This window comes from Capricornis sumatraensis, chromosome X (assembly GCF_032405125.1).
Source record: "Capricornis sumatraensis isolate serow.1 chromosome X, serow.2, whole genome shotgun sequence".
NCBI lineage: Eukaryota > Metazoa > Chordata > Mammalia > Artiodactyla > Bovidae > Capricornis > Capricornis sumatraensis.
The window spans coordinates 12,967,813-12,981,627 of NC_091092.1; the positions used below are offsets into that span (position 1 = coordinate 12,967,813).

General features: G+C 44.4%; 1 protein-coding gene across 1 annotated transcript; it reads right to left on the reverse strand.

Annotated features, from left to right (window-relative positions):
- Nucleotides 1-520: 520 nt before the first annotated feature.
- PLP1 (proteolipid protein 1) lies at nt 521-9,559 on the reverse strand. The gene is made up of 7 exons (XM_068962523.1): nt 9,478-9,559; nt 6,240-6,426; nt 4,539-4,695; nt 3,197-3,365; nt 2,675-2,748; nt 1,851-1,916; nt 521-592 (listed from the first exon to the last, which is right to left on the reverse strand). Exons 1-7 carry the CDS (start codon nt 9,557-9,559, stop codon nt 521-523), a joined length of 807 nt encoding a protein of 268 aa, XP_068818624.1.
- Between the last annotated feature and the right edge of the window lie 4,256 nt (nt 9,560-13,815).

The following is a 13,815-nucleotide window of genomic DNA, read 5'->3' on the forward strand; positions in this document are numbered from 1 at the left end:
CTGGCATTCTTTTTTTTTTTTTTTCTTCTCTCTTCAGTGGTACTAGGGAGACTGGAGTGAGTTCTCGGTTTTGTACACCAGAGAGAATATATTTGGCTCCCAAGATGGCAACGGGGACAGGTGCCTCCCTTCTCTCTACCTGAACATCTTTCTTTCCACTTTGTTTTCATCAGTGGAAGTGCCCTTTGAGAAGAAAACACTTTCTGGTCCTCAGGAGATGCTTGAAAATTGAATGAGAGCCTCCACTTCTTTGTGACTTGCAGTTGGGGAGTCACCATCTTTAAGCATTTCCCATTTCTAGCAGGAACCAGCTATGAAGCAAAATGACTAAAAGAGGTACATAAGAGGGGAGAATCCGCAGAGACATTAATCACCGTGAGACTCTCCTTTCTTGTTACACTCGTCAAGTAAGAAGAGGGCCAGTCAGTGGCAAAGGTAAAGAGTTAACATGGGAGACGCAGCACTGTAGGCTGTGTGGTTAGAGCCTCGCTATTAGAGAAAGGGAAATTTCTACAGGAGATCAGAACTTGGTGCCTCGGCCCATGAGTTTCAGGACGGCAAAGTTGTAAGTGGCAGCAATCATGAAGGTGAGCTGTAGGGAAGAGAAGAGAGAAGACTCATGAGAGTAGAAAAGGCAGCTCTCTCTCTTCCAATCCTTTTGGGAATGAGGAAGGGTAGAAATAAAATCACAGGTAAATAAAGAAAAACATATTCTGCACAAAGAACACATTCAGGCTTTTGCCCTGTATGCTTGACTAGACGTCCTCCATGAGACAGGCCCAGAGAATCAACTCGACAAGGACTTTTTCCACACCTCTGCTCTGCCCAGCACTGAGTTTTCCTCAGGGAAGTCAACACTACCTGGGCTCTGCCATCATCATATATGTATGTCTGAGGGACCTAGACTTCCTGTAGAGGCATAGCCCCACTGGGCAGCACAACCTTCTCCCACTTAATACAGCCATGTATTTCACAAGATGAGGAACAAGTCAACTCTGGAGAAAACCCTCAGCGGTGGGAGCCAGGAGTGCTGCAAACAGATTCTTGGTAGATCAACACTTATTCAGTACCCCGTGTTCTTAATAATGAAGGCGTGACATTGACACTGTGCCATAACACCATCAATAATAACAATTCTAGCAGTGTTAAGAGGTCCTTCCAGTATTTTCAGGAGAGTAACTAAATCCCTTGGAAGGCATCCCAGATATATTCCTGTTTATGGTATATAGAATTCCAGGCTACAAAAAAATCACGTTTAGTAAGGTCTCAGTGTTCTTGTCACTGATCTGACCAGGATGTGTTAAGAATTAACGATAATTTCTGACTGCAAAGCACTTGGCAATGTTACATGCTCTGTAAATGCTATATCTTATTATTCTTTTTTAAATTATGTATGTATGTATGTATTTGGCTGTGCCGGGTCTTAGTTGCAGTAAATGGGATCTTTGATCTTTGTTGCAGCTTGTAGAATCTTTAGCAACAGCATGCGAACTCTTAGTTGTGGCATGTGGTATCTAATTCCCTGATCAGGGATCAAACCCAGGTCCCTTGTGTTGGGAGCTCAGAGTCTTAGCCACCAGCAAAGTCCCAATATCTTATTTCTTGACCACAAATCTCTTTCCTCCTCTTCCCTCATATCACTTTGCTTGTTCCTCTCTCATTTTTGAAAATTGTCTGCCTTGCCAACCCAAAGTAGAAAGACATAGTCTCCATACTCTGCCATCTCTGCCCAGGAGCTTCTCGCCAGCATTTCAAGTTTAGAAGGAATCTATCCTTTTACCTTTCAGTATAGCTGTCTCCAAGCTATCCCAGGACCATTTATTTGCCAAGATCATTCAAAGACAACTCACCAGGGAAACCAGTGTGGCTGCAGCCCCCACAAATGCAGCAATAAACAGATGGAAGGTCATTTGGAACTGTAAGAAAATGCAGAAGAACTGGGTCTTGCAACAGCAAAAATAAGCTGTGCTGTAGATTGTGAAGCGCAACTTTCAGAAGGTGCTGATATTTTTTTGTGTGCTAATTTGGCGTCTCTAACTAACTTATCACATCCCAGAGTATAGGCCTCCCATTCTTCCGTGTACCCATAGCACCCAGAACATAGAATACTCACAAAATAATATAGTCCTCCCAAATAATCAACTGGTTCCCCACGGTTGTGCCTGGGATCCCAAAACATTTTGCTTTCAAAGAAATAGTTTACTGCCTTCTTCCTTCCTTTTATTCCCCTGCTGCATTTGTGCATAATATCCACTTTCAATACAGTGTTTTCCTTTTTCAAATGTACTTTCTTTTTAAATGAGATTGAGAAGTTCCAAACGAAATATGTGTTATAAAATCTATGAATATCTATGCACAACTCATTTCCTTGATAAGGTTTTTAAGAATAAAAATGTTCACTTGGGGGATTTTGCCATTAAGCTCTATCTTTACCTAAAGCTACAAATTTCTCTTTTAAGAGCGGAAGCCTTAGAATGGAAGGTTTTATCTGCTGTTTTTAGGAAACTAGATATTTTACCATGTATATGCTCACTGGCTCAGGCGATATTTCATAGAAGGCAATCTGCTAACTCAAAACCCAGCAAAGAGAAACTGTAGTCCTAAAAATCCAAGATGGGTAGAAATGTTACAGTTTGGGCGATTTGACTGTAAAATAACCCAGTGGCTCACTCACCTCAGCTGTTTTGCAGATGGACAGAAGGTTGGAGCCACACACCTTGCCAGGGAAAGCATTCCATGGGAGAACACCTAAGTAAGAGACAAATATCACAAGGTAAGCTTCACAGAGCTTTGGGGTTACCTGGAGAACTTCTTTCGTCTTTAATCATCCTGGCTGAAAAGTTGGGTCCTACTAATTATCAGGATTTTCTTTTCTAAAGATTTACTCAAAAAATAGAAGGTGGTATTGAACAGTTGCAAAATTTTGTGTTTGTTCTTGAAATGGGCTGCTTCTGGTTTCAGAACAGCAGTCAACTAAGAGAGAGGAGTGCAAACAGCCAAGAAAACTTCCACCACTTCCAACAAGTTCCCTTCTCAGGGAAGAAATCTCTCTGGTTTCAGTGGAGAGGGATTAACGAACTAAGATCCAAGCATCCATACTTCTTATTTCTCCCCATAATTACCACCCTCCTTAGCCTAAGAACCAAATATATCATGCTTCGATAGTGAGTAGGAGAGCCAAGCCGCCCTAACTCACCATACATTCTGGCATCAGCACAGAGAGTGCCTATACTTGCAGAGGTCTTGCTGGGGGCAGCAATAGACTGGCAGGTGGTCCAGGTGTTGAAGTAAATGTATACAGGCACAGCAGAGCAGGCAAACACCAGGAGCCACACAACGGTCAGGGCATAGGTGATGCCCACAAACTAAAACAATTGACATGGAGCGGTTAGAAATCAGTGTCAGTCTGCAGACATTGAAATGTAGACAAAGAGATCCTGGAATGGCATGTGCCAGACATGAAACCAGATTTCAGGGATCTCCGCCAAATAAAATGAGTAAGCGGGGCACCTTTGCCAAATGTCATTGGCAGTATCTTATCTACTAGAGAATTGGCCCCAAGTAATGACGGGGAGGGGGAGAATGGGTGGGGGTTGGAGTGAGGAGGACCCCTGGGTTAGAAAGGCTTCGGGAGATTGTTTCGACAGAAAAGGTGTGAAGAAATCAAAAAAGATCTTGAAAGAAAGTCGTGCCATTTAAATGCCTTAGGCTGAGCTCAGAAACTGTCCCTTGTCAAAGGACTTTGGATCCCTAGTTATTGAACAAAGCCAATAAGAGATTTCAATTTCCAATCCAAAAACCTTTCTAAGCCAACTGCTAGCCACAAAAGATAACAGCACAACCCCCAGATGTTCAGCCCCCAAATGGTCTTTAACTCTAGAGGCTGGAAACCAATGTGTACCTCACTAGAAGCATAATAGCCCTCTGACAGATAAGGCCTTAAACATGCAGATCTATGCCAGTTCCCTCTGGGACCTTCAACAATGTAGGATCCCAGAATAGTATGGATTCCATCTAGGAGTCAATTTCTATGATCCACCCTCCCTCTCAGATCAGGAACCTACATCTCAATCCACTGAGTAACATTTTAAATTCTTAGGCAGTCAGATCTACTCTTGTTGTGGTCCCAGCTAGGAAGGGATCAAAGAGGTACCAGTAGATGGCTTAGAAATGGTCTGATTGTATGAAGCACCCCACAGAACTCAGGCTTTCCCTTTTGAGATGAAATTTTCTAGGGACATTTTGAAAAGTGAGGCTAAGCCGGCTGGGCACCACGTTCTTCCTGACCTTCTCATTAGGCCGTAGCCATCAGGTCCTCACTCAGAAGCCAGGCCCCTAGAGAGGACCCAGCTTTGGGTGGGGATGAGGCCACAGACTCATGCCCAGTTGTCCCCCACCCCTTGTTATTGCCACAAAATCCTGAGGATGATCACCTTGTCGGGATGTCCTAGCCATTTTCCCAAACAATGACACACCCGCTCCAAAGAATGAGCTTGATGTTGGCCTCTGGAACCCCTCCCCTTCTGGCCCCCTGTTACCGTTGCACTCAGGCCCTTGCCGCAGATGGTGGTCTTGTAGTCGCCAAAGATCTGCCTGACTGCGCCGGTGGTGTAGAAGCCCTCGGCCAGCAGGAGGGCCCCATAAAGGAAGAAGAAAGAGGCAGTTCCATAGATGACATACTGGAAAGCATGGATCCTGTGTTAACAGATAACACAAAGCCAGAAAATCTTATGCATGGAGGACCTGGATCCCTTGCTGCATAAGTCAGTTGGACTCTTGAATAGGCTCCTAAACAAGGCTAGGGATGCTTTAAGGGAATCACTAGGTTCTTCCTCTAGGCTTCTACCTTGTACTTATTGAAGTAACTGGAGAAGGGAATGGCAACCCACTCCAGTACTCTTGCCTGGAGAATCCCATGGACAGAGGAGCCTGGCGGGCTACAGTCCATAGGGTCACAAAGAGTCAGGCACGACTGAGCAACTAACACTTATTGAAGTAAAAGAAGATGCTCCTCCCCCACATTTGGCTTACCCTGTGACCTGAAGAACTGGGACCCTACTTTCCTTGGCCTGACCCTTCAGAGATGCTCCCTCAGAAGAGAAAGGAGAGAGGAGCTAGGTAAGAAGGAAGACGGATGAAGGAAATAGAGCCTAACTTGCTCTAGAAACAGGAGAGGCTTAGTATTGGGCCAGAGCACACTCAAGTGGTGTGGTGAAACGAGAGCAGCGGCCCGCCTCTTGTCTCATCAGCCTGCCTCCCGCAAGGTCTCTATATGGACCACTGCGGAGGCTCCAGCTCAGTCCATGTGAACCCTACCTAGCAGAAATGAGAACGTGTGAGACAAAGCAAGGGCAGGGGTGGAGGGGGTGTGGTTAGGAGTGAGGTGGCAGGCGGCCAGACCTCCTCCCCTGAATGTGGCACTTCCCCTTCATTTAGGGCTTCAGATGTGTATAGGTGGAATCTGCACACATATCAATGTGTGTATGTGGAATCTAGAAAAAATGGTGCAGATGAACCTATCTGCAGGGCAGGAATAGAGACGTAAACAGACGTAAATAGAGACGTAAATAGAGAACAGATGTGTGGACATAGAGTGGGGGGAGGGATGGATAAATTGGGAGATTGGGATTGACATATATATTCACTGTGTGTGTGCGAAGTCGCTTCAGTCATGTCCAACTCTTTGCGACACTATGGACCATAGCCCGCCAGGTTCCTCTGTCCATGGGGATTCTCCAGGCAAGAATACTGGAGTGGGTAGCCACACCCTCCTCCAGGGGACCTTCCCAACCCGGGACCTTCCCAACCAAGAACCTTGGCAGGCAGGTTCTTTACCACTAACACCACCTGGGAAGCCCCATATGTATATATTCACTTTCACTATATATACACTACCATGTGTAAAATAGATAGCTAGTGGGAAGCCGCTCTATTAGCACAGAGAGCTCACCTTTGCGTTCTATGATGACCTAGATGGGTAGGATGGCAGGGGAGAGTAGGAGGGAGATCCAAGAAGGAGGGGATATGTGTATACATATAGCTGATTCACTTTGCTGTACAGCAGAAACTAACACAACACTGTAAAGCAACTATACCCCAATAAAAAATGTTTTTTAAAAAAGAAGGAAGACCCAGGAATTCTGTCTGGCTCCACACCAATCCCCTACTAGTCACTAAGGCACTGATGAGTTCTGTGTCTCCAAGATAGACAGGATTGGTGGGGGAGAGTAGGTACTTACACATTGATAAGATACTCATAGTCCTGGTAGTTTTTGGAGAAATATGTCTCAATTAACTTTTCTGTACCAGTGAGTGCTTCATGTCCACAGCCACAGAATAGTGCCACCCCAAAGAAACACAATCCAGTGGCCACCAGGGAAGCAAAGGGGGCCCCTACGAGACATCTTGCACAGCACTCTAATAAGCCTGAAGAAAAAGGAGGGCAAACAGTCAGGGATGTACAACACCTAGTTCAGCACTCATCTCTCTCTGCCAGCCCAGCCAGGCCCTGTGCTCATATGCATGGATGCAGAGATGGAGGAGGGGTCACCTCAGAGACCAAAAGCAGGAAAGTCTAGAACCTCAGAATTTGGGAATGTGAGACTGACTCCCCCAACCATATTTTGTTCCATTCTTGAAGATAAATCCTTGCCTTGAATTCCCAAAATGTCCATGAGTTTTTGAGTAATCAGTTTTCAAGTAGGCTGCTAGAAGGATGATGCTCTCATTCCCTCCTTTCTTACCCTTCTGATTTGTTTGTTTTTGCCATCTATCAACTTTTATGGAGTACTTACTATGTGCCCAGCATTGTGCTAGGTGTCACGTGGAGTGTGAACGTATAAAAGACATAGATTCTGCCATGGGGACATTTTTGTCTATGGAGGAGAATGAGCTAGGTAGACCTGACATTTTTAACCAACAGTTTCAGGCAGCCTAGTAAATGGTTACAAAGGGTAAATGCCCTTCCAATTTCGTAGAAATATTGATATTGTCAGACAAGAGTTGACCCTGAAAGAGCATTTCAGGTGGGAAAACTGAAATTGCATGTTCCTGGGTATTTCTGAACATTGCATTTGCGGCACAGAATGCTTGATTCTTCTTAGTCTGGATGTCTGGAGAGCACTCCAAAGAAAGGAGGGAACTGGCAGAGGACAGGAGATGTTCACGGGAGGATGACTATTATTCACAGTAGTAAACATACAGGCTGAATGATTTGGGGACACTTTGCATGGCTGACTTGTCCTCCTATGCTACAGTTTGGCCAGTGTCCCCACCCTTAGCCCTACCCTGGAGTTCTGTCAAAACAACTACAAAGAGACGTTATACAAAGTCAACAAAGCATGAAATGTCTTTCTGGCATGACAAAACACACTAGGGCCTGGGAATACAGGTGTCTTAAAATGCTGAGCTCTGAAATTCCGCAGATCTGGTACCCCAGGCTCCATGCAAGTGTTGCTGAGAAACAGGAAGGGCATGTAAGAAGTCACAGGTTCTGAGAGTAGCTGTGTCCCAAGTACAAGCCCTGAGCTCTAAGGTGTCATGTGGAGTGAAACAACAAACATCCAGTAGATGATGAGAAAGGCACCTTCTAGCCTCTTGGCCACAACCCCAAAAGGTGAAAGAAATGAAAATCTTCAGAAAAGACGTTACATATACATTAATTTTATCCATCTATTCACATATCCTATAGATATGATATATGAATTATTTTGTATATATTATATGCATCGTTGCTGTTCAGTCACTGTCGTGTTCGACTCTTTGTGACCCCATGGACTGCAGCATGCCAGGCTTCTCTGTCCTTCACTATCTCCCAGAGTTTGCTCAGACTCATGTTCATTGAGTTGATAATGCCATCCAAACATCTCGTCCTCTGTCATCTTCTTCTCCTTCTGCCCTTAATGTTTTCCAGCATCAGGGTCTTTTCCAATGAGTCATCTCTACGCATCAAGTGGCCAAAGTATTGGAGCTTCAGCATCAGTCCTTCCAATGAATATTCAGGGTTGATATACTATATGCATATATTAATTATTTGTGTGCATACACACATGTAAATAAATAGCAAATGTGCCAAGAAGCTGCTATTTTGGGAAAGCATGCTGAAACTCCTTACACTAATAAAATGCATTGTATTGACTTTTAGATTTGGACTTTATCCAAAGCTCATTTTTTTAATGCCAGGGACAAGGAAAATCCTTTGCATGACTCTCTTAATGCTAGTACAGTTTCTTTTTAGCCCTTACTGCTTGACCATCTGGTGATGTTCCTGAACTATGTCCATGTGAACAGATTCTGAAGGACCAAATTCTTTCTATCGTGAGAAAGCTGAGGTAGAGGCATTTGTCTCTGCTCTCAGGGCCACAAGTGAGTCCTCTTACCCACTGTCCCCTAAAATGACAGCCCTTCCTTGGTGCTCAAAGAGCCTCTTCCCAATATTCTTGTGTGTCACCCCAGAGATGAGGCATAGAAGCCCAAGCCAAGCAAAATAAGAAGCTAACATTTGAAGCAGAACTGCATTTCCTCCCTTCTCTAAGAACTGAAGGCCTGCTGTCAGAAAACTTGGCCTCTATGGAAAGCAATCAGTCTGTGGCTTTGTTGCTGTAAGTGGAGGCACAGTTTACTTTGTATGAATTGTGCTTGGTAAGAGAGTTCATTAGAGCTGGTGCATGGGGGGGGTGTGTGTGTGTGTCCCCACATGTACACATTTGTGCCAGAGCAGGGACACATGCATGAATGCAAACATCCACATAAAGCACGTATAAACCAGAGAGAAAAACACAGCACTTGAAATTGATTATTGTTCCCAGGAAACATTCAGATATCAATCTTCCTCTTTCTTAACAGGTCAAGATACTAGATGCATCTTGTAAGTCAAGAAAAGGAGCTTGGAAATAAACAGTGCTGCCATTTTCCTTCTCTGCCTATCCAAATCTTCCCCACTCCCAAACTCTTAGAATCTTCTACTAAAGAAGGTCTCTGAAGCCTGGGGGTGGAGGGAGGGGAAAGTGCATGACCCCACTGTTCCCTCTCTCCCCAGCACAGGGTCAGGGCTTGGACAGAACCCTCCATAGCTCCCCTGGACAAAGAAGCCTTGTTTTTTCCCTAAGATCTTAGGAGCCTCATTGGTATTCTGCAGGGGCCTCCAGGCCTGGGGGTGGGAAGGGGGTCAGACCCAGGGAACAATGGAAGAACTGTTTGTTTAGCCCAGAGTAAGGAGAACCATCCTCCCTAGAAAGTGACCGTCCTGTGCCCACTGACTCACCCCACCATTTTTTATCCTGGAAAGGGCTAAAATGGTGGTGCAAGTGAGATCAGGAATGAAAAAACTTGAACTCTTGCTAACGAAATAGAATTCCACTCTAAGTTTCAGCTGATGCCCCCTCCAGGGTTGTAAAGATCAGGGGGGAAAGCCTCGTTAGTCTATCTGATCCCTGTATCATCCAAATAATCAGAGAGTATCATATATAGTGTTCTTACTGGGTGATAAAGGGCTAAGCCTTGGGAGCAACTCTGAATCATCCACTGATAGTCTTTCTTCTTCAATCCATTTTTCCTCCATTTTCTTAGAACTCAAATAACTTAGCACCCCCTTTTCTGTTTTACTGTCACTCGAAGCAAGGTACAAGAAAGACCTAGGCTTTAATGAGTCTCTAACTGGGAGTTGAAATTAAATGGCCCTGAGTATATCTTTCACTCTTCAGCTATAAATAGTTCAACAATATCAGCATAAGATGTCCATCTCTTCACATTGAAATGAAATGTTTGTTCTGAGGGCATTTAAGTTCAGTAGAAGTGAATTATCTCCACCAGTCACCCCAAGCAAAAAATCAAATTTTGGATTCCAACTGGGAAAAACTCAGAACATGCAATAAATTGTGCCATCAAAGGAGTTTATAATCAAAACATTCTGAGAAAGGTTCATTGGGTTCCCTTTGATTTGGGGGTGTGTGAACAATAACCTAAAGCCAAAGGGTCTCCATTTCAGAAGACTTCATGGTTGAAAAGGTACCGTTTTGTTTCAGGAAGGCCATGAAGGATTCTATAGAACCTCCTTGGCCTCTCAGGAAACATTCTTACATACATTTCCAGGCTAAGTATTGACTGCAACATGGTGGAGTTGGCAGAAAAGAACTATATAGCAATAATATTACCCAATGCAACTGAATTGAATTAAACCACCTGACCTTTTCTAAAGGTTTTTATATAGATCATTTTTAAAGTCGTTACTGAATTGGTTATAATATATTGCTTCTATTTTATGTTTTTTTGAAGGTTTTGGCTCTTAAGGATGTGGGATCTTAGCTCCCTGACCAGGGATTGAACTTGCGCTCCCTGCATTGGAAGGCAAAGTCTTAACCACTGGACTGCCAGGGAAGTCCCTAAACCACCTGACTTTGATGAGAGATCATACAGAAAAATAATGACCTTCCCCAGGGTTTTCCTTTCCATTCATTGCATCCGGTACAATTATTAAGCATATGGCAATAACCTAGATACTGTGGGAAACAAAAGGGAACTATAAGGCCCAGTCTTTTCCTTCAAAGACCTTTCAGTCTTGGGGAGAACAAACATATCGGCAAATCAAAGACCAAAGCTACCTACAATCTAGTGTTAAAATGTGTATAACCAAGCCCTGTGGGCAAAACATAAGCAAAGGGAAAATATTCAGTGTTGGCTAGATGTATCTGCAAACTCCCCAAACTAATCAATCTGTGACAGAACTTCAAGTCCTTCTCATTAATGCTCTTCACGGGAATCTGACAAGGATCAACAGGACTGCTGTGACTCTCATCCAGATTTCTGTCTATCCAAGATACTGGGTTGATCCTGATGCTGTCTCTTTAAGCAGGAGCCAAGAGCTCCCAAGCCCTCCCTCCTTTCCCATGCCCTGGGCATGCTTCAAGGACGAGCTCCATGATGGAAATTCAGTTTGAATCTGGGAACCCATCAAAGGGAGGAAAGGAAGGTCTTTGATCAAAAGGGATAATAGAAAGAGACCAATTGTGCCTTGCACAAATCCCAGCCTGTCCCTTGAATCCAGCTGACAAAGGGAGAGATAGAAGAACCCTATACAATAGAGCTAAACAACAGGCAGGCTCATTGAGTGAAAAACTGGCCCCATCTCTCTAAGTCTCTAATCTGAGCTACAGTTTTGCCCTCCTCCCAGAACCCACCCCTTAACCTCACCCCATGAACAGAGGCTCACTTGATCAGGACCTATCGCAGTTGACAGGGCCAAGATGCTAGAGCAGCCGTGACTGGTACCAGGAATGGATGGGGATGAATGGGTGGGTTCTAGGAGTAAAACAACAATCATCAGGAGATGCCAGAGACAAAGACTTCTGCTTCTGGCTTTATCCAGATCAGACAAAACCCTGCTTGTAATCTTGTCTTTCCTACATGAAATCAGCACTTAAACCATGTTCAAGTGCTGGAAAGGGGCTCTGTAGCCACTGGGCCATGAAAATCCAAGCTTGCTAGATAGTCAAGTCATGCAGACATAATTAAATAAAAATGAAAGGCAGCCTCCTCTTTGAAAAGATATTATTATCACCATGGCAACGGCATCTGGACCACTTTGTCTCCTATATTCCCTACTCCTCCCCCAAATGCACACACTCACACATGCACACATGCATGGGTGCACACGTGCATTGATGTATGCCAACTTGTACCCAAACATTGGGAGGCTGGGGTAGAGACTGGATTGTTAAACTCTCTCCCTGACATGTTGTCCTCACTTTGCCCACTTCTGGGAAAGTGCAAGAGAAGCAACTGGCACTAAGCTGAGAGACAACAGTTTCCATACTTCATTCCTTAGCCTAGTCTCCCACCAATTCCTCCTCTTCCCTTGGTTGCAGTGTGAAGCTGATCTAGAGAACCTTGTTCTCTTCCTTGGGATATCACTGACTCCTTTCCAGAGCCTGGCCTGGCAGAAAGCTCAGAGGCCAGTGCAGAGCTGAGTGATCACCTTTAGGACCATTTTAAAATAACCAAGGGGTTTTTTGATGAGAGCTTGACACTGGGCAGGCCCTGACAGTGGGAAGGGAAGGGAAAGCTACTCTATTCACCTGCCAAGGCTGCTGTTATCTTTCCCAATCAGTTTACTGCCCTAACTTGATGTTTTCTGGACCTGAAGTTCTGTGGGCATGGAGGGCATTTCTACTGTTGCTTTCTTTTAAAACCAAGAACCCTGGGGATGGTTTTCAAGGCTTCAAGATAACACACAACAAGGGGAAAAGATGCCATTGGCTAGGGTTCTGCTTTCATGGGTTTGGAGACTGTATTTTCCCTCCTACCCATTTCTCAAGGGTTTCTTGGGTCTATTTATTACTCAGAGAGATTTGAGAGCATAGTTCTAGTTGGCAGGTTATTGAGTAAATTTCTGGCTTTCCTAGCAGAAAGCCAGGGCAAAAGGCCCTTGAAGCAGAGCAGACCTTTCAATCTGCCTGGTTCTCCTCTGGCTCTGCCAGGCCGAGGTGAGGAGTGGGGTGGGGAAGGGTGCATATGGTCATTTTAGTCAGTGTCTCTAGGAAAAGTAAGTGAATGTGCTGGTTTTCATCTGCTTTCTTTTTAGCTCCTGGCACTCTTGCAGTCTTCTTGCCATCATGATGAGATTCAGTTAGTCTTCAAGCGTTTTGTAAAAACCTGGACCCCTGCTCTGCCTCCACACTTCTTGCCTGGGCTGCACTCACACTGTGAGCCAGCCAAAACTACACTGCTCAGCAAACAGCCACCTTTGGAGGGAAGCATCATAGTCTGGTTACCAGGGTAACAGCCACTGTTCTCAGACATCAGGCTTTGCAAGAGCCAATATTTTGCTGTTCAGTAATGGCATTGTGTTGCTAAGCAGAGAATAATCAGCTACTGCTCTTTGGCTCTTTTCCAGTTCCATTGTTATCCGAAGGACTCATTTGGAACATCCCTCTCCCAAATCAGGAAAAGGTTTAATGAACTACCATGTCGCTTGTAAATCTTTTGTGTGAACACTACAGAATTCCCTGTTCCTCCTCATTTCCGATCCTACTTGATTCTCTGTGGTGGAGGTAGTGAGCTTCCTGTTCCTGGGGATGATGAAGAAGAAGCTGTAGGAACATTGGAGAAGGGAATTCTGCACTGAGAATTAGCTCAGACAGCTTCTAAAGTTCCTTCCAGTCCAATCCCAGATTCTATGATATAATTTGTCTAGTGCAATAGTTAGACAGCAACACACTCCCTGTCAGAAGCAGTAGCAGTCCAGTACCTTGCTAGAGATGGTCTATACTCACAAAGTATTTGAAATATCAATACTTTGCTATTGCATAACTGAGAACATAATGGCTACTCCATCATGTGCACCTAGCCCAAGTATGGCTCACCCTCAGAATAAGAGATCCCATACACAGCTTCGGCTGTGCCCTCATCTGCAATAATCTTCCCTGGAGAAAATCATTCAGCCTCTGTAACAGGAAAATGTCCCTATGGTCACCTGATTTTTCCTGTCTTTTCCTCAGGGCTTTTACTCCCTGAGGAAGTAGTATTCAACATCCTTCCTTACTCCCTCTCTGTTTTTTATTCACAACCTACCCAATCAGCTGCCCTGACTTCAGGTAAGGTTCTTGACATTACCTAGGACAGGAACTGAGTTCTTGCAATATTCACCTCTCATCTGGCCCCACTTGATTGGACAATTCTTACCCAAGTGCACAAAGTACATGCAAAGAAAGCTCAATCACTTCAGGAAGAATAAGAGACAGCCTGTACATGCATCATTGTATAATAATTAGTATTATTATTATTTACAACTGTTACAGAGTTTGCTCATTTTCAAAGGAC

Bases quoted from the DNA above. Each gene is read 5' to 3' on its own strand.
- PLP1 (XM_068962523.1), bottom strand. From the start codon at position 9,559: ATGGAGGAAAAATGGATTGAAGAAGAAAGACTATCAGTGGATGATTCA. The intron at 2,749-3,196 runs GTGAGTTAGGGC...TCTCTTACTTAG, and splicing joins TGCTGATGCCAGAATGTATG to GTGTTCTCCCATGGAATGCT. The intron at 1,917-2,674 runs GTGAGTGAGCCA...ATTTTCTTACAG, and splicing joins CCATCTGCAAAACAGCTGAG to TTCCAAATGACCTTCCATCT.